Genomic DNA, 21,941 nt, shown 5'->3' with positions numbered 1-21,941 from the left:
CCCCCAGTCTAAAGCGGTCCGGCTCAGACACAGGTTTATTGGTGGGAAAACTTGGGAGGGCTGTGAGTGGAAGACAACAATGTCTCCCCCCGCCCCCCCCCCCGCCATCCTAAACTTCTACAACTGAGGCAGGGTGGAGGCAGCCAAAGTCTTGGCAGTGTGAACCAGCCCTGGAACAACAATCCAGAGCAGCGGAGCTCTTGACCGCAGTTCAGCCTCGAAGACCCATGAGGAGGCCCCTCTTAAACCTGCGAGGCTCCTCTTCCTGGACTCGTCACTCATCAGTGTTCCCAGCGCCGCTTGGGCTCCGCTTCACCGTGCCGAGTGTGTGTGTCTTCCCGACACGCCTGCCTGCCTGTCTGTGTCCCATGCCCAAACCACTCCCATGGTGGCGGGATCCCTCCCTCCTTCTGCCAGAGGTGGCTGTGGCACGGGCTGTGTCCTTGGAGGAAGCCAGAGGCAACTTGTGGGAGCAGCACTCTGCGCGTGGTTGCGCCTCAGGGGCCGTGGACTCGTTGACCTGAAGCCCTGTGGATTTAGGGGGAGGGGAGGAGTCAGGGGGTGGCAGGATCCTGGATAAAAGGGACGGGTGTCTCTCAAATATTTGATCACCGGCTCCGGCTCCAGGTGGCCAGCAGGCCTCCGACGCAGGGGGAGCAGGACACGCCGCAGGCAGGGAGGAGGCATGGCTCGTGGGCTCTCCGCTGGTACCTGGGCAGCCCTGGGGCTGGGGGGGCTGCTGCTGCTGCTGCTCTGTTCTCAGCAGGTGAGTCCGGCTTGTCAGAACGTGGCCCCGTGGGGCTCCCAGGGCAAGCCCAACGTCCCACTGGAGAAGGAGCCAGGGAGGCCGCAGGGCTGGCTTCATCCTTTGGCAATTGGAGCCAGCCAGGCTGCAGTCTGGGGTGCCCACAGTGGTGCTGCCGGGGCTGGACCTCAGGACCAAAGTCCAGGGGCCCAAATGACCACCTAGAGAGGGGCAGGTGATGGGGGCAGTGGCAGACAGGCCAGCCTCTGCACCTGGGCTGGCGTGGGCATCCTGGGGACTGCCAGGTGAAGGCATTTAGTGTCAGAGCAGCAGCAGGAAGCCCATTTCATTCCTGCACCCTTGATGGTGCTGTGCTTTACGTGACTTCAAAATGCAAAACTCCACATGCTCAGGGTATCGTAGATAGACATACAGACAGATTAGATTGATCAGGCCTGGCAAAGAGTTGTGTGTTTTTCAGTGTAACATATTTTGTCAGGGATGCTCTGACTTGGATTCCTACATTGAGCAGGGGGTTGGACTCGATGGCCTTGTAGGCCCCTTCCAACCCTACTATTCTATGATTCTGTGATTCTATATCAAGACTCTAGAAGCAGTTGTAAGGCACAGAATTGGGAGTGGAGAGAAATGTTAGTTGTGTGCTACACATGGCCATCTAAAGCCCCCACCCTCACATAAGACCATTATGCCCAGGTTCTAAAAACTAGCTAGCTGCACCACTGGTTCCCATCTCACAAGGCCCAGTGGTACTCATAGCCGGGCATTTTGCAATACCAGTCACTGGTTCCCTGAACTAGGCCCAGATCCATCTTGGAGCAGCTGCCTTGGTGCTCAGCACTGTGCCCCATGCGCAGTGCCTGATGCATGCTCGTGGGTGGGCTTTTGGCAGGGGTGGGGAACGTGCGGCCATTCCAATGTGTTTGTCTCCAACTCCCATCAGCCCTAGCCAGCATGGCCAATCGTCAAGGATGATGGGAACTGGAGTCCAAGAACCTTTGGAGGACACGCATTCCCCACTCCTGCTTAGTTGTTCATTTTATTTACTACATTTCATACTGTCCAATGGCCAAGGTTCTCTTTATGGAGCAGGGAATGAAGGCACAAAAGCAGGATGCCGCCTACCCTCCCTGGTTGGGGCTCCTTCCCCCAGATGGCAGAGATGTCAGGGCAGCTGATTGCCCATGGCCTCCACCACTAAGCCAGAGAAAATCTGTACACCAGTTACTCTCTGTCGCTCAGCAGCAGAGCCCCCGCTTTGCATGCAGAAGGCCCCTGCTTTGATCCCTGGCAGTATCTCCAGGTAGGGCAGGAAAAACTACTGCCTGAAACCTCAGAGAGCCACTGCTGCCAGTCAGTGGCGACAATACTGGCTAGATGGACCAAGGGGGAGTTTGACTCGGGCAGCTTCCAATGTTTCTGGTGTACAGATCTCTGCCAGGCAGATCACCAGGGCTCAGCCCTCGGATTGGACAGTATCAGAGCTGCTCTGGAATGTATTGAACAATAAAGTGCCTCTGACTGGATGAAGTAGTGTGGCTTTCTCTACCCTGGCACACCTAGGCTCACGCCTGCTGCCAGAACTCAGAGACCCTTTTGTCACATCCCCTCCCTCCCAGCAGGCATCGGCATTCCAGGCTGGAGGCCTTGCCTTAGCCAGGCAGGAGCGCCACAGCCCAGCTGTGCCAGAGGGGATTTCTGCCAGGTGGCTGCAGCTCCTGAGCAGAGGAAGGCGGTCATCGACTCCATTCTGGCGGACGGTGGGCAGCAAACCCCTGGGAGCCCATTGCTTGCGAGGGCTGGAGTGCAGCACCCAGGCGTGCAGGTCAGTACAGCTGGCACCACTGAAAGAAGCGGGGGAAGGGGGCCAGGCCTTCTCTCCCTCTCTCTCGTGCCCAAACACCGAGGGGTCGCTGAGCAATGCAGAGAGGGCCTGGGGAGGGGGCTGGCACAACCACAGTCGCTTTCCCTGCACTGCAGGGGGTCAAGGGGCAAACCTGACCGGACTTTGGGTAGAAGGTCTGTCTGGGAGGGGGGAAGGCAGCCTGGCTGGCTGGCTGCGTCCGCCCTCATGCCCCTGCTGTCTGTCTCTCTCCCTTCCAGGAATGGGCACTGCGCAGACCCCCACGTCAGATCATGAAGAGTCAAACCAAATGGGATCGTGCGGGGCTTTCCTTCGTTCTGTGCTTTTTCTCCTCTCCTGAGGCCTTCCGCTGTCTTGCTATGCACATGCCTCTGTCACTGCTGCAGGGACTTCACATGTATTGCACTGGGCACCTCTCCCCACCAGGCACTGAGGGACACTGCCAGCCCTGATGAGATGGAAGGGAGCCAGTGCCTAGGTCCCTTTGTGCTTTCTGCCGCCAGAGAACCCTGCTGCTGACACCCAGTGCGTGTGCACACGCACACAACCCCTTGTCTTGGTCTCTTCACCATGCCCAGATGCTCCACTCTGGCATTGCTTCAGGCCCCACCAGGGGTCTGGAGGGGGTCAGGGGGCAAGCCTGACCTGGTGATTTTGGCCAGGCTGCTGCTGCTGCTCCAGGGGGTGACTCTAGCTGAGTGCCAGGCTTGGATGGTGGAAAAAGGGCTCCTTACGCCCCTGAGCTGGGCAGCTGCTGCTTCTGGGCTCTTCTTGACATACGGGCAGGACCAAATCACTGCGGGCGGACCAGGGCTCGGTTCTCCCACTCTCGGCTGGGTGTCAGATGCACCAGGGGCCCAGGCTGTGACTTGGGCTGCTAGTGGAAAAATGCCTCTGAGGGTCTTGTGGCAAAGGAAGGTGACCCCCAGGAGGGCAGCTTGTGAAAAGAGATGTGAGCCCCAGGGGAAAGAGCTCCTTAGCGGCCCAGCAATGCATGGGTTATTTCCCACAAGCTGAATCTGCCCTGTGGCCGGTCAGAGTCCCACACTGGTTCCCTGTAAAGCAAATAGTGCTGATTCCCAGGACTAGTTGGCACGGGCCCATCTAGGCCAGTGCCCTGGAGAGATGACTCCCCCAACAGCAACTCGGAGCAGGGGGAGAAAGCAAGCACCCATCACCCGCTGCAGCGTGTCTGGAGCACCTGCCAGCTGCCGCCGCCTAGCTCTTGCTCACAGAAGACCATCTGAAGAGCCCTGAAGCCCAATCAGACCAAGGTCCATCTGCTCCAGCACCCTGTTCCCACAGTGGCCAACCAGCTACCTGGAGGAAATCCCCAAGCAGGACACAAGTGCAGCAGCACCCTCCTGTCCATGTTCCCCAGCAACTGGTGTACATAGGCATACTGCTCCTGATGCTGGAGGGAGCATATAGCCAATACAAGGACTAGTAGCCACTTAAAGCCTCCTCCATGAATTTGTCCAATCCCCCTTTAAAGCCATTCAAACTGGTGGCCATCACTGGTCTTGTGGAAGTGAAGCCCATAGTTTAACTCACCCTTTCCCCCTTCCACTCTCTCTCCTGCTGGCTTAGAGAAGAACTAATTCAGTTCCACAAACACAGAAGATGAACCCCACACCCACACGCACGTGCACCCCGTGTCCAGCTGCTCCCCTATGCCTGGATGGAGTGGCATCTGCAGTCTTTGCAGGAAGTGCTGGCCATGGAAAGGCCTGTAGCCAGCAATGTGCAGGGACTGCTGGGGAGGGCACAACAGGGGCACCAAGACAGAACAGCAGAAGCCCTACATGAAAGCCTAAATGATAAAGTATTTAAAACGTATGAAATAACTTGAGCCCCAAATGTGCACTTGATTTCAAAACTCCCTTGTAGCCTGAGACTTTAAACTGGCTGGGGCTTAAATTGTTCTTTAATGTTAGGTGAAACCTCTGCCAGCTGGGGCATGGGCATTTGATGTCTCTCCTGCACTAGTGACACCTGTGCCAGGCACAACTTCCAGCAGGGGCACGTCCCCTGAACGCAGAGGGCTTCCCTCTGAGGAGAGCAAACCCCGCGTAGCATTGCACTGCAGGCGCCCAGTGTGAGCACCAACCTCCAGTTACCGTGTCCTCAGTTCACAGGCATCTCTGGAGGTGCCACTTACATCTTCACTCCCACTACAGCGGAGTTTGCTCCCACATGCTCCCTCACATGGGATCCCCAGGTGCATGCACTGCTGTCTAGTGGCTACATGCACTAGGCGACCCAAAGTATGGTAAATTGGGAGTTGGTTTTGCCAGGAGGAGGTTGCCTCTTCCAACGAGGTTACTCTCTCTCTTACTCCCATGTTAAGCAGCTGTCCTTGTACCGACCAGGGCAAACATGGCCAACTAAAGAATGTCCTGAGGACTTTAGCATGTTGATTTAACAAGTATTTTTCCTGTAGCCATAATGTGTAATTCCTAGATTGGGGTGTGAGCAGTGGCTAAACCACAAAAAGGCTTCTTTTGTTCTATCAGGGAATGAGGTTTTTGCTTCTTGCTGTAGGCTGCTGCTAGTCAAGCTGAACAATTTTGAACTGCCCAGTGCTTCACCGTATCAATTGCATAAAATGAGTCAGTGCGAGCATTTAGGATGAATGCTGACAGCAGTATAATCATGGGTGCTTCATCTCAGCATTTTAGTTATTAAATACCAAGTTGAAACACAGGTCTCTAATGGCCACTGGTGATTATTTCCCTACACAACAATATTCGGTTTTAGAGGCATGCCTGATATTACAGCGCACCCTAATTCCAATGAAGTGTACTGGCTCTTGCTCTTTTTCACCCCCAGAAAGCCTTTAATATCAGCAAGAATGTCATTTTTTCAGATTTCCAAACACAATCGAGTTTTTATTCTGATTTTTAGATGCTGCTAGTTTAACTCATTTTTATTGTGTGCTCCTATGCGTTAGTACACCAGGAAAATGCAAAAGGGGTTACACGTTTATTTTAAAATATAAAGATAAAAAAGCAGTGTCTGTGTATTTAGTATATGGGGGGGTCTACTTACAGAAACAGCTCCCTGAATAATGAACAACAATCCTTAACGCAATGAAAAGGGGGCAAACCGTGCCTGCCGAAGACTAGTCAGGGTCACCATTTGCGCGCGCACGCATCCAGCTCCGCGCATCCATACGGCATACAACAATAAAAACCAGTATCTAAATATTATAGGGCCACAGCTGTGGCCCTATGTTAAGGGCGAGTTGGGTGAATCGCATTCCATCAGTATAACGAGAGATCAGCGGGGATTACGTCCTACATATCTTATACTGAGAAAACGTCTCAAGGGACCGATCTGAAATCTCAAAAGAAGGCCTTCCCAGAAGGGGCGCCTGCCCTCTGGAACACTCTCCCCATGTACTTCAGGAAGAAGAAAACCGGACGTGGCCAACAGCCTCCTGAAAATGTACCTGTGTACTGAAGCTTCCCCGGCTTGTAATTAATTATCATCATACTGTAATTAATCGTCGTCGTCGTCATCGCCACCATCACGACACGGGCGCGAGGGAAGGGAGGAGAAGCCCCGCCGTGCCCGGGAGCCGCGCTCCTTCTGGGCCCACGCCGGAGCCCCTTCGCGGGAGAGGCGGCGCCCGCAACCCGCCCCAGGCCTGCCTCGGCCTTGCAGCGGCGCCCGCTCCCCGCTCTCGCCGGCGGGGGCGCTTCTCCGCTGCCTCGCGGCGGCTGAGGGAGCAGCCCGCGAGGCGGCCCTCCGAAGCCGCCTCCCGCGGGCCCCGGCAGGCCACCCGCCCGCCCGCGCTCCTCGCCGCGCGGAAGCGCCCCTGCGCGGAGGAGCGCCGCCGCTGCCGGGGCCCCGCCCGCGGGGGAGGGGAATGCAACGCGCGCCCCGCCCCGCCCCGCCCCGGGCGGACCATCGCCGCTTCTCCGCCGGCGCCCCGCCCCGCCCCGCCCCGCCCCGCCGACAGGGGCAGGCGAGTGGGCGGCGGGGCGCTCGAGGGCGCCCCCGGCCGGCCGGCCCCGCCTCCGCCTCCGCCTCCGCCTCCCCCGGCAGGAGCCGCGGCGGGGCCGCAGCTGGGCGGGAGCTGGGCGGGGACTGGGCCGCCGCCGCCGCCGCCGCCGCCGCCGCGGGATCCGGAGCTGCCGCCGCGGGAGCGATGCGGAGCAGGAGCAACTCCGGCGTGCGGCTGGACGGCTACGCGCGGCTGGCGCAGCAGACCATCCTCCGGCACCAGGTGCGCGGGGCGGCGCGGGCGCAGCCGAGGCCTCCCCGAGGGCCGCGCTGCGGGCGGGGCGGGGCCCGGCTGCGGCAGCTGTCGGCGCCCCGGGAAGCGGCCCCGGCGCGGCTCCCGCGGGGCTGGCTCGGGCTCCCGGCGCGCCCCCCGAGCAGCCGGAGCGCGCCGTCGGTCGCCGGGCGGGGAGGGGACGGGACGAGCCCGGGTCGGCAGGCCGGCCGGCCCCGCCCGCTCAGCTGCACGCCGGGGCGTTTCTGCCCCAGCCGACCTCGTGCCTCGCCGCCCGGGCTGAACCCTGGGAATGGGACCAGGCGGCGTCCCAAGGCAGACGCGTGCTAGAGCGTCCTGACGTGCTTTTTCCGACGCAAAGCGAGCCGCCCTCGCTCTGCAAGCTGTTTTCACCCTTCGAAAGCGCCCCGTCCCCTGAAAGGATTCGGGAGCCGCGCCGCACCATCTGGGGTTTTCCCCCCGTAACCTGGCATTTGGCCCCTTGTGAAGTTGGCACTGAGGCCTTCGTTCCCTGCCTTGCAAGCCCCGCGCCTGGGCCGCCAGCTTGGGAGAGCCGAGGCTTGTGTGCAACCGACCTCGCGAAGGGAGCTCCCCTCAGCTAGGCGTTTACTCCCGATTTTGCACAACGCTGGCACAGTCTCTTAGATGCTTCAGGGCTCCCTCTTTCTTTTTCTCTGCACACAACAACAAAGATAGTGGTGTGTTCTTACCCAGGCCCGTGTGGCCTTTCCAGCATGGTGGGTGGGGTGAGGGGGGGCCACCAAAGAAAGCCCCACTGTCCAAAGGAGAAACCAGGCCTGTACCAGGGCATGGTTGGAGGGGAGAGGCGCACCAAGGAACAGAGAGAACGGTGCTGCCGGAGGTAGACCCCGAATGCCCACCCGACGCCGCTGCATCAGCTCCCTTCCTCCTTTTCTTCCAAGGAAGCCTCTCGACACAAGGGCTGCGCGCGGGACAGGCCAAAGGAAGCCCTCTTCGCTACCAAAGGCATCGGGATGGCCGCCAGCACAGATGCTGCCCCTCCAGGGCAGAGGCAACACAGGCGCTTGCCCTAGGCAGGGCTGGCCCAGGATACTTTGCTGCCCGAGGCAGCGCGACAAGTTGGCATGTACGCCTCATTCTGTGTACAGAAGCTGGCGAGGCTGGCTGGGAGTGGAATCTGACTTCCGCACCGCAGACAGGAGCATTTTCCGTCACGTCTGGGCAGCAGGGGAACCTAGGGGTCCCAGGGCAGGCCGTGGGGCACACAGCTTTGTCCTCCAGCTTCTTGCTGTTGCTCCACCTCTCCTCCCAAGATCCACTGACTGAGTGGCCACCTCACTCTGCCTGGTGGGAGGGGTGGCCCGAGGAGGCCTCGTGGACCTGCTTATGGGCTTTGTGGACGCACCTAGTTCGCCACTGAGGGAAACAAGGTGTCAGACTAGGTAGGCCTTTGGTGGGATGCAATGGCAGGCTCTGTTTATGTTCTCAGGGATGCTCGAAGCAGGCCAAAGGCAGGCCCCGCATGTCCCTCCTGCCTGCATCTACCCCCCAAGATCTTCTGGCAGTGGCTTGTTAACCAGCTACAAACCACAAATAGAAACCATGGTTAGTTGTTGGCTTACAGTCTGGCTTGTTGAAACCATGGCTTGTCATGAATCCAGAATCGTGGCTTATCCCTGGCTTGTTTGCACTGCTGTCCACCCTGAACAGAGGCATCTGGTAAGGGCAGCCTGAAATAAGACTGCTCTGAAGGCTGGCCAAATCAGCAGGAAAGGAACAAACCAGAAATAGGGAAAACAAGCCACAGTTGGTTTGCTCGTCTGCAGGACAACTCATGGCTAAAGCAACAACCCATGGTTAGCATAAAGTATTGCTTGTGTAGTGGTGAGAGTGACGGACTGGGAGCCGGGAGATCCGGGTTCTAGTCCCCACTTGGCCATGGAAGCTCACTGGGTGACTTTGGGCCAGTCACAGACTCTCAGCCCAACCTACCTCACAGGGTTGTTGTTGTGAGGATACAACGGTGAGGAGGAGGATAATGTAAGCCGCCTTGAGTTCCTTGCGAGAGGGAGAAAGGCGGGGTATAAATGCAATAAATAAATAAATAATAAATAAATGCAGCTGCTGACCTACGATGGGCTTCCCAGTTTACTTTTAGGACCCCTCACCACAGCATTTCTGGCTACAAGCCTAGAGGAGGCATGTTATTTAAGTATTTATTTGAAGCATTTACATGTCACCTTTTAGGGCAAAGCCCTCCTAAAGCAACTTGGAAAAAAATAATTAAAGGCATAAAGTAAATTCTAAAATACAAATAAAATGAATCATAGAATAGTAGGGTTGCAAGGGGCCTATAAGACCATCGAGTCCAACCCCCTGCTCAATGCAGTGATTTAATTACAAATGAAAAAAAGTAGCAGTTTCACACCCACATCACAACACATTTAATAGAACAAAGGTTGAAACAAATAAGGGTAAAAGTCCAAATATGGAGCATATGTACTTCTTCTGGGAGAAGCAGTTAAGTCCCTAGGGGAGCAATCCTGTGGCTGCTAGACAGTGGCTAGACGGCCATAGGATATCGTGTTATCCAGGAACCGACCTCCCCACGCTTCTGTGCTGCCCTGGAGGCAGTGCAGAACAGCCCGTCCTCCTCACTCGCAAGAGGAGTGTGGAGCGGCTGAAAAGGGGTGTGGCTGGGAGTGTTCTGGCACAGGGAGGATGGAAATGCCTGTACAACACGTCCCATGTGTCGTATAGTGGCGTCCTTCCCCACTCCTTGCTCCCGTGGCTAGACAGCTGCAATCAGCTGTCTAGCCAAAAATGCAAGGCAGGAGAAGTGCGGAGCGAATGATCCCCTCCGTGCTTCTGCCCTGCTCTGAGTTCGGAGGTGGCCACTTATCTGGATAGGATTGCGCCCCAAGTGGCTATATTTGAGGGAGCACTTCCCCATATATATGCCTGCCCGAGGACTGAGATCCGTTGGAGGAGTCCTCCTCTATGTCCACCAGTGAGACATACGCTATAGTGGGACTTGAGAGAGAGCATTCTGTGCTGTGGCACCCTGGCTGTGGAATGCCCTCCCCTTGGAGGCCTGATTGGCACAGACGTTGGTTTTATTTCTGTGCCTATTTAAAACATGACTTTTCACCAAAGCTTTTGAGGGCTAATTAAATTCCCTATAGTTGGACACTGTTTTAACTGCTTCATTGTTTTAGACTTTTAAATTGGTATTAGCTTGCTTAAGGGTTTAATATGTTGAGAAAGCAACTTAGGTATTTTGTGGGAATTTCTCGCAGCTCCTTACCCATCTTGTCCTGCCATCTGCTCTCACTGATACCCCTGTCAATTAAGCACCAATGAGTGTGTGTATGATTTCTTTATATAAACATGGCAGCTTGCTTTTCTCTCACTTTATAGAATGCTACAGCATACACATGCTCTTAAGAATATAACAGCCTCCCAAAAGAAGGCTGCCAGCCCTGCTGCAAGAGAGATCACAAGGTGCAACTGGGCAAAGGCCCCATGTCCGCCTCTCTCCTAAAGAGCGGCTTGGTGTGTTCATCCTGCTGCCTGCGGAGTCTTTGCTTCCTTTCTGAGAGGAAGATGTGCCAGGCAGTGCCCCAGATCTCATGAATGGGGTGAAGTCGGGCCAAGTGGAGTCCTGGCCTTCCCTGCCTCCCTCCAGAGCGAGAGAAAGGAGAGGCTGGCAGGGCAGTTCTGTAGGAAATGCCAAGGCTGCTGTTTTCGGCCAGGAGGGTAGCAACCCCTTCCCCCCCGCCCCGGTACAGCCCTCATGACCAATGTGCTTGGCTTGCTGGCAGTCCTGAGCGAGGCATGTGTCTCCTCCTGGCCAAATGTCATGATCGGCAAGGGTCATGATCGGCCTCTGCAGAGTGACAGTGCTGAGGGAGGGGGGTCTGGCTCGGGAAGGGGCACCCTGGCAGCTGGGCATGGGAGGGGGCCAGGGTGCTGCTGGCATGATTTTAGCATAGCATTTTCAGCTGCTAGTTGGGCGCACCTAGTGTCCCGGGGGCCTGTATTATCGGCACTGCGGGCATTGGGAAGTCCCATAGAAAACGGCTGCTCTTAAGGCTGCTGTGCCTCCCAGCGGAGTGCCCCATGGATGCAGCCAGAGAATTGAAGCTTTGACTGCAGGCTTGGGAAGGATGCTGGTTTCTCAGCCAGCAGACCTACTCCTCCCGCTCCCGGCTCTCCAGACCTCTGTGGGGATCTCCACGCAAACTTGGGAGGCGGCCTTCTCCGGAGCCAGACTATTGTTTCACCTTGTCCGGGGACTGGCTGATGCAGTCCTGCCTGGTCTACCTTTTCTTCTTGTTACTGGGATCTCTGTGGCCCACGGACCTGCCTCGCTTACAGAGCAAGCGTGCATTCTTCATCTCCAGATCTCTTCCCCAGCCTGCTGCCCTCACATGTCTCAGGCTACAGCTGTGTGCCTCAACTGTTAAGAAGGCTGTCTTAACCATAAAGGCACAGCTTTGAACGATGGAATTTGCTACCATAAGATGTAGTGATGGCTGCCAATTTGGATGGCTTTAAAAGGGGGTTAGACAAATTCCTGGAGGAGGAGGCTATCAGTGGCTACTAGTCCTGGTGGCTGCATGCTACCTCCAATGAGGTCCGCTACCTCCAGAGGAAGTGAGCCTATGTGCACCAGTTGCTGGGGACCTGGGCGGGAGGGCACTGTTGCACTCGTGTCCTGCTTGTGGGTTCCTGGTCAACAGCTGGTTGGCCACTGTGTGAACTAGACTCATGGTCTGATCCTGCAGGGCTCTTTGCATGTTCTTGTTCTTACGGTCTGTGTTCAGTGATCTCGAGTCTGTGCTCTTGCTTGAGTGCGCCTTCCTGAATTAGAGAAGAGGCCCACCTAAGCCAGCATTCTTCGCAAAGTTCCCAGCAACCAGCGCCAGGCCATCCACCAGAAAGGAGTCAGTGGCCCTAATTTCCTTTGGCCCCCCCCGTGGTCTGCTCTGGCACCGGCCGAGGCCCTCCAAGCTTCCCCAGCCACCATCATTTGTACCATAGCACCGAGGAGACTCTAATCTCTTAACTTGGGAACAGCGGAAACTGCTGTATACAGAGTTGGACCATTAGTTTACCTAGCCCAGTATTCTCAACACTGACGGGCAGCAATGGTTCTCCAGGGCTTTAGGCAGGCGTTCTTCCTCCCTACTTGGAGATGCTGAGGTTCAAACCTGGGACCTTCTGCATGCAGAGCGGGGGCTCCCCCACTCAGCTACGGTCCCTTCCCTTGCTGTGGGCAGGCCCACTGTGAGAAACTCTGTGGCATGGGGTGATGCATAGAATCATACCGTCGGAAGGGACCTTGGAGGTCTTCTAGCTTAATCCCCTGTTCATTGCAGGATCTGCAGTGCAATGCAACTACAGCAGAACATCCAAAACCTAAGTATGATGAAAGTTATTTAATTGTATTTTTTTCACAAGTTGCCAGATATTCCCAGCGCCTTTGTACTCATTGGACAAGAGGAAGGAAGAAGGGCTACAGCCCAGTGGCAGAACAGATGTTTTGCATGCAGAAGGTCCCAGGTTCAATCCCCGGCAGCATCTCCAGTGAAATAGTTAAGTAGCAGGTGATGGGGACACCTTTCTCTGCCGGGATCCCTGGGGAGCTGCTGGCAGTCAGAGCAGGTCAGAGCAGTCAGAGCAAACTTATTGGACCAAGGGTCTGACTCGGTACGAAGCAGCTTCTTATGTCCATACAAGAGCAGGTTGACATCTTACTGAGCAATTGGGTAGAATCCTGTCTGCACATTTTTCCTCTGTAAGTAAATGAGCTAGAAACATCCTTTTTTTAATGGAAGCTGAACATTCAGGCAAGGGGCCTGGAATATCCCTTAGGTGGGAAAACCCCTGCAGTGGGTCCAGCCCTGGTTGCGGATACCACTGGAATGTAGGCACTCTGTGGTCAGCTGGAATTCTCACCTTGCCTGCTTGGCTGTGAAGTGTTCTAGAGCCAAAAGCTGCGATGCCTCTTTCTCTCTTCTGGGCTCCACAGAACCCAGTGACAGGGCTGCTTCCAGCCAGCTGCGACCACAGAGATGCCTGGGTCCGAGATAACGTCTACAGTGTCCTGGCAGTGTGGGGCTTGGGCCTGGCCTACCGCAAGAATGCAGACCGCGATGAGGACAAAGCAAAGGCGTACGAACTGGAGCAGGTACAGGCAGACCGCAGAGGGATTGCATGAGTTGCATGCGTCCTGCCCTTCTGCAAGCGCTCGGGATGTTCTGCAAGTGGAAGGAATATTGCTTTGATCCCTCTTTGCAGCATGCATGTACAGAACAATTTAGCTGTGGGGAAAAGTCTCATGGCTGAGGGGTTGGTAAAAGTGCAATTAATTCCCCTTCTCCAACGTCTCCTTGTGCATTTCTTAGTTAAACTATGGAATTCACTGCCACAAGATACAGTGATGGCCAGGTTGGCCGCTCTGTGGAAAGAATGCTGGACTCAGTAGGGCCTGTGGTCTGATCCAGCACTGCTCTTCTTATGTTCCTCTGGCCTGTTTTGAGATTTGAACTGGCAGAGCTACCTCTGGCCAAGAATGCTCAGTTTTCTTGGGTTCTCCCTGAAAAAGACTTAAACAGCCCATCGTTCAAAGGACAAAAGCCCTTTTTTTGGCCACTCTGATCACAGGAGCTGCTGCAGCTGCATGTCTGTCTGTTTCCTAGTTCACCCTTTCTCTGCATGAGTCTGTGCTCAGTGACTGCATGCTGCTGGTTTGGGGAGGGAGGGAAGAAATGAGTGTGTGACCAGCCCTTGAGAGGTGTCTGGTTCTTGAATAGTTTCCCAGGAACAGTTGAGCAAAGCAAAAGAGCTAGATGGATTTGTGATGAAATCCTTGGCTTTCTGTCCTGGTACCTTAGTTGTAGCACACTGGAATAAGGAGAGGTGTTTCCCCCTCTGGTTAGGACTGCAGCGTTTTCTTCTTTCCTTCCTTGCATCAGGGGCTGACCTGATGTGACCCTGGTAATCATATCTCTCTGGCTAATTTGCAAGGGTCAGGTGGGTAAAATTGGATCCACACTAGGCAGGCCAGGGCTGCTTGATATGTGCTGTGATCAGATCCTCTCCCTGGGAGCAGCACTTGCTTCATTTTGCCCCCATGACCAAGCAGCTTGGAGGCAAGGTTCCCACGGGCCCAAGGTTGCCAACTGGCTAGAAACCCCCTGGCCCACCCCTTTGCCAGCTCCTTTGCTTTAACTGCAGCTTGGTATGCAGGACTATTGGCTTGGCTTGTATTGCCGCTAGCCACATGGAGCACTATTTGCTGTGAAAAGGTGGGATATAAATTTAATAAATAAGTATTAGTGGGGGAGGTCATGGCATGGAGATGGGCACATATTAACCGGCGATAATGCATGTCAAACTGATGTTCAGGGTGCAGGACAGAAGCTGGGGTGTGGGTTTTTTGCCATCTTTGCAACCCTACACAGACCCTGGTTCTCTGGCCAGGATGCTGAGCAACCTGGGCATTTTCCCTTTTGCCTGTGGTGGCTGGGGCTTGCCTGCTCTGGGCTGTTGCACCCCAGCAAGTAAATGCCACAGAGAGCGTGAGCACCGGGTCTGGTTACACGCTGGGGCCTTGCGAAAGGTCACTGGCCGGCCGGCTTTGCTGAGCAAGGAGTCCTGCTGCCCTCTGGAATGTTTGCAAGGGGATCATCGCTCTTTCCTCTCTGCAGAGCGTGGTGAAGCTGATGCGAGGCCTCCTGCAGTGCATGATGAGGCAGGTATGGAACTGGGGATTCCCCTTCCCAGGGCTCCGGGCTTGGCCAAGCACAGGCCGTTGTCGGTCAGCTTCCCCCGATCGCTCTGCCTGCTTCGCCATCCGCTGCTGCGGTGAGAGAGGACTGGCATGGAACACTCTCTCTCCTGGGATTCCCCTGCGGCCCTGAGGGGCTTCTGCCCTCAAAGGTGGCCTGAAAGTCACTTCATTAACTAAGGTGAGGAGAGCCTTTCCCAGCCCCTCTTGCTCCAGTGGTGCTCACAGGGAGTGATGTGGGAGGTGTTGCCCCATGGTGGCCTGTGTTCAGCCACACCCCTTTGAGGCAGTGCCTCTTTCCCTCAATCTGCAGCCCTGCAGTGTCCAACAGCAAATGCTCTGTCACCATTTTGGCCCTAAAGATCACCCTGCCAGAGCAAAGGTCTCAGAACGCACCGTTCCTTGCGCCGGAGGCTGAGCCAGCTAGCGGCGTGAGCGGGGCCCTTGGTTCTGCACACAGCCACAATGCTGGCTTGTGCAACGTGCCCCTCTCCTCCCACCCCCACTGAGGGCAGCCCTGGACGGGGGCATCTCCACCAGGGGTCGGCAGTGTGCCCGCCAAGGCTGTTTGGTGCAGCTGCGATCACCAAGCATTTCTCTACATCTGCTAATGTCAATGGAGCGAGATCGCACCATTGGCTTCAGTAGAGCTGGGGACAAAGTTCCTGCTGAAGAATGGTTGTGCGGGGGATGGAAATCCCGTCCCCCATGAAAGGGCCTTGGGGCAACAGGGTCCTCGGCAGAGAACTTGCTCATTGACATTAACAGAGCTGGGGGAAAGACTATGGCCTGTCAGACCATGGCTTGGGTGGGGGAAGAAAGGTGACAATCCAAAATGGAGGCCCTCCCAACATTTTATCTCCCACAGCCATTAGTGGTGGTGCCTGGGACAGTTTCTCAAAATGCCAAACCTGCCCACGGGCCCCCAAAGGTTGCCACCCACGCTCCCTCGTTGCTGCGGGCTCTTCCAGGTTGACAAAGTGGAGGCCTTCAAGTACAGCCAGAGCACCAAGGATTGCCTGCATGCCAAGTACAACACCAGCACCTGTGCCACAGTGGTGGGGGATGACCAGTGGGGCCACCTGCAGCTGGACGCCACCTCCCTCTACTTGCTCATGCTGGCCCAGATGACGGCTTCAGGTAAGGCGGCTGCTCCCTGCTCTTGGAATCAAAGGTGGCTCAGCAGAGCGCTGTCTTCCCCTGAGGCCTCAGGTGGGGACGGGAGCTTGCCTTAGCTGCAGCCTCCCCACCGCGGCATCTTGGAAGGGCGTGGCTGGTTAAATTGTTAAGCTTTACTATTATTTGTTAATTGAAGGGCAATATATGGTTATTGGAAATGAATTGTAGGCTTGCTCCCTTGCTATAAGACTGAAGATATGATATTGAAATGTCAGATTGATTATCTATGCTGTACTGAATTGTAATATTGGCAATATTATAGTATAACTTTTAAGCAGAATGATACTTGAAGTTTGTGTGTAATGCAGTTTAAATTTAATCCTTTTAAGTAACCTTTTATTATTTTTTCTTTTTCTTTCTTGCTTTCTTCCTTTTCCTTCTTCTGTTCTTTTTTTTCTTTTTCGTTATTGCTGTGGCCTCCTAAGAATACTGTATTGATGGAAACTGTAGATAATGACTAGGTTGTTGGTACTGTTTATTTTATTTATAAAGATAAAAAATAGAATACAAAGTATTAAAAAAAAAAAAAAAGGAAGGGTGCGCAAGAGGAGCTGGGTCCCTGTCCGTGTGCCTGAGCATTATGCGCTTCACTCCCTTCCTCTCAGGGCTCCACATCATCCACAGCCTGGACGAAGTCAGTTTCATCCAGAACCTTGTCTTCTACATCGAAGCTGCTTACAAGACTGCCGTGAGTTCCCTTCTGTGTGTGGCTTGGGTTGGTGCAGTGGGAAGACGGTGGGAGGTGGCAGTGGCATGCCAGTTGCCAGAGATGGCTCCTTCACAGCCGCAGTCAGGCTTGCTGGTATTCACACACCTGCAGGTTTTCCCTGGCCAAGGGAAAAATCTAGCTGGGTGTGAGATCTTGATGTGCCGAGAGTCTAAGCTTTGCTTTCTCAGCCAAAGCAAAATTCTAGTGAAACCGCCCCCATCCCTTGCTGTGAAAATCTGGAAAGGACACACTCGGAGTGTGAGGAAGGTCAGGGGTACATGTGCATTCAGCAGTGATTCTGGGGGTGGGGGCAGAGCTGCACGTCTCTCCTCTCCACCATGTTGCAGGGTGGGTCATCAGAAATCCTAAATTCCACACCATTTGGGGGTAAATGAAAAGCTGAACCTGAGAAGCAAAGACACGTACTTTGGACGGAGGAGCTGGGGTCCCGTTTGGCTCAGTCAGCAAGCTGCTTGCACGATGGAGTTGCTTGGCAATGCTCTGCGGATGTGGAAAGCCTCCCAGCTCTGTTGCAGAGGGCAGGGCAGCCGCAGGTGCGGTCTGATGGCAGCAGCCGGCCTTCTGCTACTGCGCTGTGAAGACACCCCGTCTCCAGGTGGTTCCAGAGCAGATGCAATAGTTTAGCCTGGCAAATAGCTGTGAAGCAGCCAGATGACCCGCTTGCCCTCCCGTTGCTGCCCACCGCCAACTTCTCTGGGGCTGTCCTGGCCTTTTATAGCCGGGATGGTGGCCCATGTAGTCTGGCTGTGCCCCACTTTTCAGCTTGGAGAAGCAGCAGCACAGCACGAGGGTGGCTGTACTTCAGGGGCTGGTGAGCGGTGCTTATGTGCTGCTGCTCTGCTCTCTCTCTCCTGCTTGGAAAAGATGCTGCAGGGTGGCCCTTCGGACACTGGCTTCGCTGGGGAAAGGACCCTGTTGCTTCCAGCTTCACTGACGCATTGATCCATTTTTGGCAGGACTTTGGGATATGGGAGCGCGGCGACAAGACCAACCAAGGAATCACGGAGCTGAACGCCAGTTCCATCGGCATGGCAAAGGTGAGGGCATTGCCTTGCTCTTCAGTCTGTTGGAGATGAAGGTGCTGAGCCTGAGGCCCCTGGGCCCAAAGCAGCTGTCCTGGGGTCTCAGTCTGGCCCTCCAGAGTTCCCCAGGGGATCACACCCCCTTTCCCTGAACCACCCATTGCATGGTGGTCTCCTGGCCTTTGCACCAGTTTTCTCCCGTTCTGAAAAGTTGAAATGCCTTCAAGAAGGCTTAGTTGCTTCCTGCTGAGTTCCTGGCAGGAGGAGCTTTAAGCCAAAACATGCTGGGGGTTTTGTACTTCTGACCCCGCCTCTCTTGCCCTTGGCCCTGTCCACCACTGGAATGCGGCCCCCGAGGGCTTTTCCAAATTCAGCTGCTGGCTGAAAGAGGTTCGACACCCCTTGGTTTTGAGTGGTCATGAGCCAGTGATAAAGAAACCAGCAGGGATTTAAGTGTTTGGGTGGGTGGCAAAGTCCAGGGTGCGCCCTTAAGAGCAGTCCCTCGGCATGGCATGGGGCTGATGGTGCAATTTATCACTGGTCAAATGGCTGGAGAAATAGGCTCACAAAGACTTCTCTGGCCCAGCATCCTGCTTCCAGCCGAGGGGCAGCCAGATGATTTCCACAAGCAGGGCGTGAACATGGCAGCAGCCCTTGTCGCTGGGAAACACTTCCCAGCACCATTGTTTGCAGCCTCACTGCCTCTGGACATTGCGGTTCCATTTAGCTACCATGGCTGGCCGCTGTTGATGGCTCTGCTGTGAATCTGCCTAAAAGAGATAAGGGTCGAACGTGCCTCCCATGACCATACCTGATGCTCTAAAGAACCATTTCTGACAAGCAGCCTGGCGTGCTGGTGTGGGAGCCTTGCCTCGAGATGCTGACCTGCGTGTTCTCCCCTCCCTCCTGTTCCAGGCAGCCCTCGAAGCCTTGGATGAACTGGACCTCTTTGGTGCCAAGGGGGGGCCCCAGTCGGTGATCCATGTGCTCTCAGATGAAGTGCAGCACTGCCAGGTAAGGAGGGGGGCTGTGCGTGAGGAGGCTGGAGCCCCTTCCTTGCTTTCTGCTTCGGGAGGTTGCGAATCTCGGTGGTTTCCCATCTCGGGGTCAGCTGAGAAATTGGGAGTCCCCCGATGGGGCTTCTTGACTTGGAGAACAGAGGGGGGGTTCATGGTTCTTGTTTCTGCCCATTAGCCTAGGTAGTGTTTATTGTGTAAATAAACTGGTACATGTCACCCTGCCCAAGCTTACACGTGATGCACAGGAAGGCTCTGATCCTGTGCCACAGTCCCAACGATGCTTAGTGCCTAAGCAGGGAGGCGCCATCCTCTGTTAGCCGACATGGCTTGTTATAGAATCATAGAATAGAATCGTGTTCATGGACTGTTGCCGTTCTCTCTCTTGGTAGTCCATTCTCCATTCTATGCTGCCGAGGGCTTCGACTTCCAAGGAGATTGATGCCAGCCTCCTCTCGGTTATCTCTTACCCGGCTTTTGCTGTGGAAGATGGTGCCGTAGTGGAGAAAACCAAGCAGGAGATCATCACCAAGCTGCAGGCGAGTGCCCTTGGCGCTGTGGACCAGAATCCTCAATGCATTTCACAGGCCTTGCAGCGACTCCGGGGGCCTCGGTGGCAAATTCGCAGCTGTGCCCTCTGCTTCCTTGGGGGCAGCGCTTGACGTGACTCCTTTCCTCCACAGGGCCGCTATGGTTGCTGCCGGTTTCTCCGCGATGGCTACAGAACTCCCAAGGAGGTAAATCCCAGCAGGTGCCGCAACCTGGCTGGCTTTTCTTCCACCCTTCCAGGTGGCGTTGCCCTGTTCTGAGATGCCCCATAGGTCACAGAAACTGGCGTGCTTTTGCTGGGCAGCTTGGTGTAGAAGATGGGACTCCTGCACTGGCATGATCAAGTGCACGGGCCGGGGGTGATGTGCAGCAGTGCAAGACGCCTCTGCACCTTCATTATCACTATTAGAAGTCAAGCATAGCTGACCGGCAACCTTTTGGCAAAGGCAAAGATATTACTTGCCCTAAAGTGACAAAATCTATCACCAGTTGCCTCCTCACGTAGAAAAATCTGGCATGCCTAGGTTATGTCACAATTACCTGCCATACTAAAAGCACAGGGAGGCCATGGGAACGCAGTGGCTTCATATAGGGCACTTTGGGAGAAGTTTGCCATGTGCTGGAATTGCAAATACTCTATAAAGAAAAGAGTGGCGTGGGAGCTCTGCCACCCTTCCAGGTCTGTCATTCTGAAAGCTTAAGGTAAAGCTGAGGGAGAGGGAACGTGTGGAGTTCGTTTCATGTGGTTTTGTTTGTGGTTGTCAATCAATGCGCCCCTTGAATTTTGTGTGTCCGTTTTGTGCATTTTCCTCCCTGTTGATGCATGACTACATTTGTAAAAGGCCACGGGCTGCTCCTCTGCCGATGGGGCAAGGCTGCCGGTGTGGCTCCCTTGACCGCCCCCCCACCCACCATGCATTCTCTCTGCAGGACCCGAACCGCCTCTACTATGAGCCTGCGGAGCTGAAGCTCTTCGAGAACATCGAGTGCGAGTGGCCCCTTTTCTGGACTTACTTCATCATTGACGGGATCTTCAGCGGCAACATGGAGCAGGTGGGGCCAGCCAGGGCATGGCTACCTGTGTGAGAGGGAGGACGTGGCAGCAAGCGGGAGCACGGAGGTGTCTGCGCTGGGAATGGCCAAAAGGGACGCCAGTCTCCAGGAGAGAGGCCTCCTCCCTCCTGTGTCAGCGAAAGGGAAGAACGGACATTTCGGGCACACGAGCCACTGCCACGTGCTTGTAGAAAAGAACTCTCCCGAACGTCACGGAGGCACTTGGTTGCAATGTGTTAGCATCTGGCTTTTCTCCTGGCTTCTGTGTCGAGCCTGGCTGGGGGAAGCCGTGTCAGGAAGGCTTGTCATCTTCCTGCAGAAGGGGGGTCTCTGCTGGTCTGCCCAGCCTCTTCTCCTCTCCGGATTGGGGCTGCAGGACCGGAGCTGTGTCTGACTGCATTGTTGAAAGGAAGGGAGGAAGGGGCGGCTGCCGCCCCTCACACTAGCTGAAAGCCTGGTGGAGGCGGTTCAGGAGGCACCTCTGGGAGCTCCTGCCCAGTCCTGGGTGGGGGTGGCTGAACGCCTCAGCTTCCATAGCATGGCCACCTGCGCAGGGAGGGCTGTCTGGTCTGGGTTGTTCATTCCTCCTGGCCCTTCTGCTGGGGACACTTGAGCAATGGCCCGAGACAGCCTTTCGCTGGCCCTCGCTGGCCTGAGAGTCTAGCACACCTGGAGGGCACAACTCCCATCCCCTCAAGACTATTAATGCTGGGGGATGATAGGAGTTGTAGTCCCACACACATGGAGAGCGCCAGGGTAGGGAAGATCTGCTCCACACAGCCAGAGCTGAAGTTGGAGGCAGAGGTCAATGGAGACAGAAGAGCAGGGCCCCAGGCGTGTCAAGGGTCCTGACTCCTTGCTCTCAGGGTGAACTACTGTCTAAAAATCTGCGAATCTGTTTCTGAGAGGAAAAGGTGAGTGGCCTGCAGAGTTGTCTGCAGCACACACACTGACCTGGAAAAGGTGTGAGGGGCCAGGGGCTGCGTGACCCTGGAATGTTTTACCCATATGGAGAGGAGTTGCTGATTCAGGGTAACGATGCCGAGGAGGCAACAACCTGCTGGAGCGGGCCCCGATTTTGCAAGCTAGCCCTTGCTGAGCACCCCGTCCGTCCCTCCCTCCCTCCCTCCAGGTCCAGGAGTACCGAGAAGCCCTGGAAGGGGTCCTCATCAAGGGCAGGAGCGGAGTTTGGCTGGTTCCGGAGCTGTACAGCGTCCCTCCAGAGAAGGTGGGCAGCTAGGCTGGAGAGTATGAGTGCGGCAAAGGGGGGGATCTGCACAAAAGGGCGAAGGCACCAGTTTCCTGCCTCTGGGCTTCCTCACAGAGGCAAAATATGGGACTTTGGGTTAAACTACCTTGGTGGAGCCCCAGGCCTGCAGCCGCATCCATGTTCTCGTCATTGGCTGACGTGATGCTGCATTTGCTCCCTTCTGGTCTCAAAATGATTTCCAAAGAAATCCAAGGATTCAGGGAATATCTAAAAATTGCCAGAGAAGATCTTTAAACACACAACATTCGAGAATGGGATTTTCAGATGCTGTTACCAGCCCACATGTCTTTTGGCGGTTTAAGCGTTCTTTGAAAGCACCGAAGTGATTTTGGATGGCTTCCTTACGTGGCTTCCCAGGGCCAGCCTCTGGCAATTTGGCACCTGAGCTTGAAACCCCAAATGGAGGCATGCTTCTCCCCAACCCCTCTGCTTCATGCTGGGGCCAGTCCTGTGGTTTCCACAATTTCATTAT

The 21,941-nt window shown here is 55.4% G+C and overlaps 2 protein-coding genes across 6 annotated transcripts in view; both read left to right on the top strand.

The window, feature by feature from the left end:
* Positions 1 to 606: 606 nt before the first annotated feature.
* Positions 607 to 5,619, top strand: LOC146338299 (liver-expressed antimicrobial peptide 2-like). 2 transcript variants are annotated; one of them, XM_084813405.1, is made up of 3 exons: positions 607 to 766; positions 2,386 to 2,588; positions 2,867 to 5,619. In XM_084813405.1, the coding sequence occupies exons 1-3, from the start codon at positions 686 to 688 to the stop codon at positions 2,901 to 2,903; spliced, it is 321 nt and encodes a 106-aa protein (XP_084669531.1). In that variant the 5' UTR covers positions 607 to 685; the 3' UTR covers positions 2,904 to 5,619. The 2 variants fall into 2 exon arrangements, with proteins under 2 accessions (XP_084669531.1, XP_084669530.1); XM_084813404.1 differs by having other exon boundaries at positions 2,383 to 2,588.
* An 892-nt stretch (positions 5,620 to 6,511) lies between these two features.
* The window catches only part of PHKA1 (phosphorylase kinase regulatory subunit alpha 1), a 36,543-nt gene continuing 21,113 nt past the window's right edge, over positions 6,512 to 21,941 (top strand). For 2 of the 4 annotated variants that reach the window (XM_084813400.1, XM_084813399.1), the window contains exons 1-11: positions 6,513 to 6,861; positions 12,890 to 13,048; positions 14,571 to 14,618; positions 15,622 to 15,790; positions 16,435 to 16,517; positions 17,516 to 17,596; positions 18,497 to 18,595; positions 18,990 to 19,136; positions 19,281 to 19,334; positions 20,077 to 20,199; positions 21,332 to 21,427. In XM_084813400.1, the coding sequence (XP_084669526.1) occupies positions 6,784 to 6,861; positions 12,890 to 13,048; positions 14,571 to 14,618; positions 15,622 to 15,790; positions 16,435 to 16,517; positions 17,516 to 17,596; positions 18,497 to 18,595; positions 18,990 to 19,136; positions 19,281 to 19,334; positions 20,077 to 20,199; positions 21,332 to 21,427 (1,137 nt within the window). In that variant the 5' untranslated portion in view covers positions 6,513 to 6,783. Of the gene's footprint in view, positions 6,862 to 12,889; positions 13,049 to 14,570; positions 14,619 to 15,621; positions 15,791 to 16,434; positions 16,518 to 17,515; positions 17,597 to 18,496; positions 18,596 to 18,989; positions 19,137 to 19,280; positions 19,335 to 20,076; positions 20,200 to 21,331; positions 21,428 to 21,941 lie in introns of all 4 variants that reach the window. The other 2 variants (XM_084813401.1, XM_084813402.1) reach the window with 2 other exon arrangements.

The sequence above is a fragment of the Heloderma suspectum genome, chromosome 9 (genome assembly GCF_057233095.1).
Source record: "Heloderma suspectum isolate Gila_16-S chromosome 9, 16-S_ref, whole genome shotgun sequence".
In the NCBI taxonomy this organism is placed as follows: domain Eukaryota; kingdom Metazoa; phylum Chordata; class Lepidosauria; order Squamata; family Helodermatidae; genus Heloderma; species Heloderma suspectum.
This window is presented reverse-complemented; position numbering and strand designations above follow the sequence as displayed.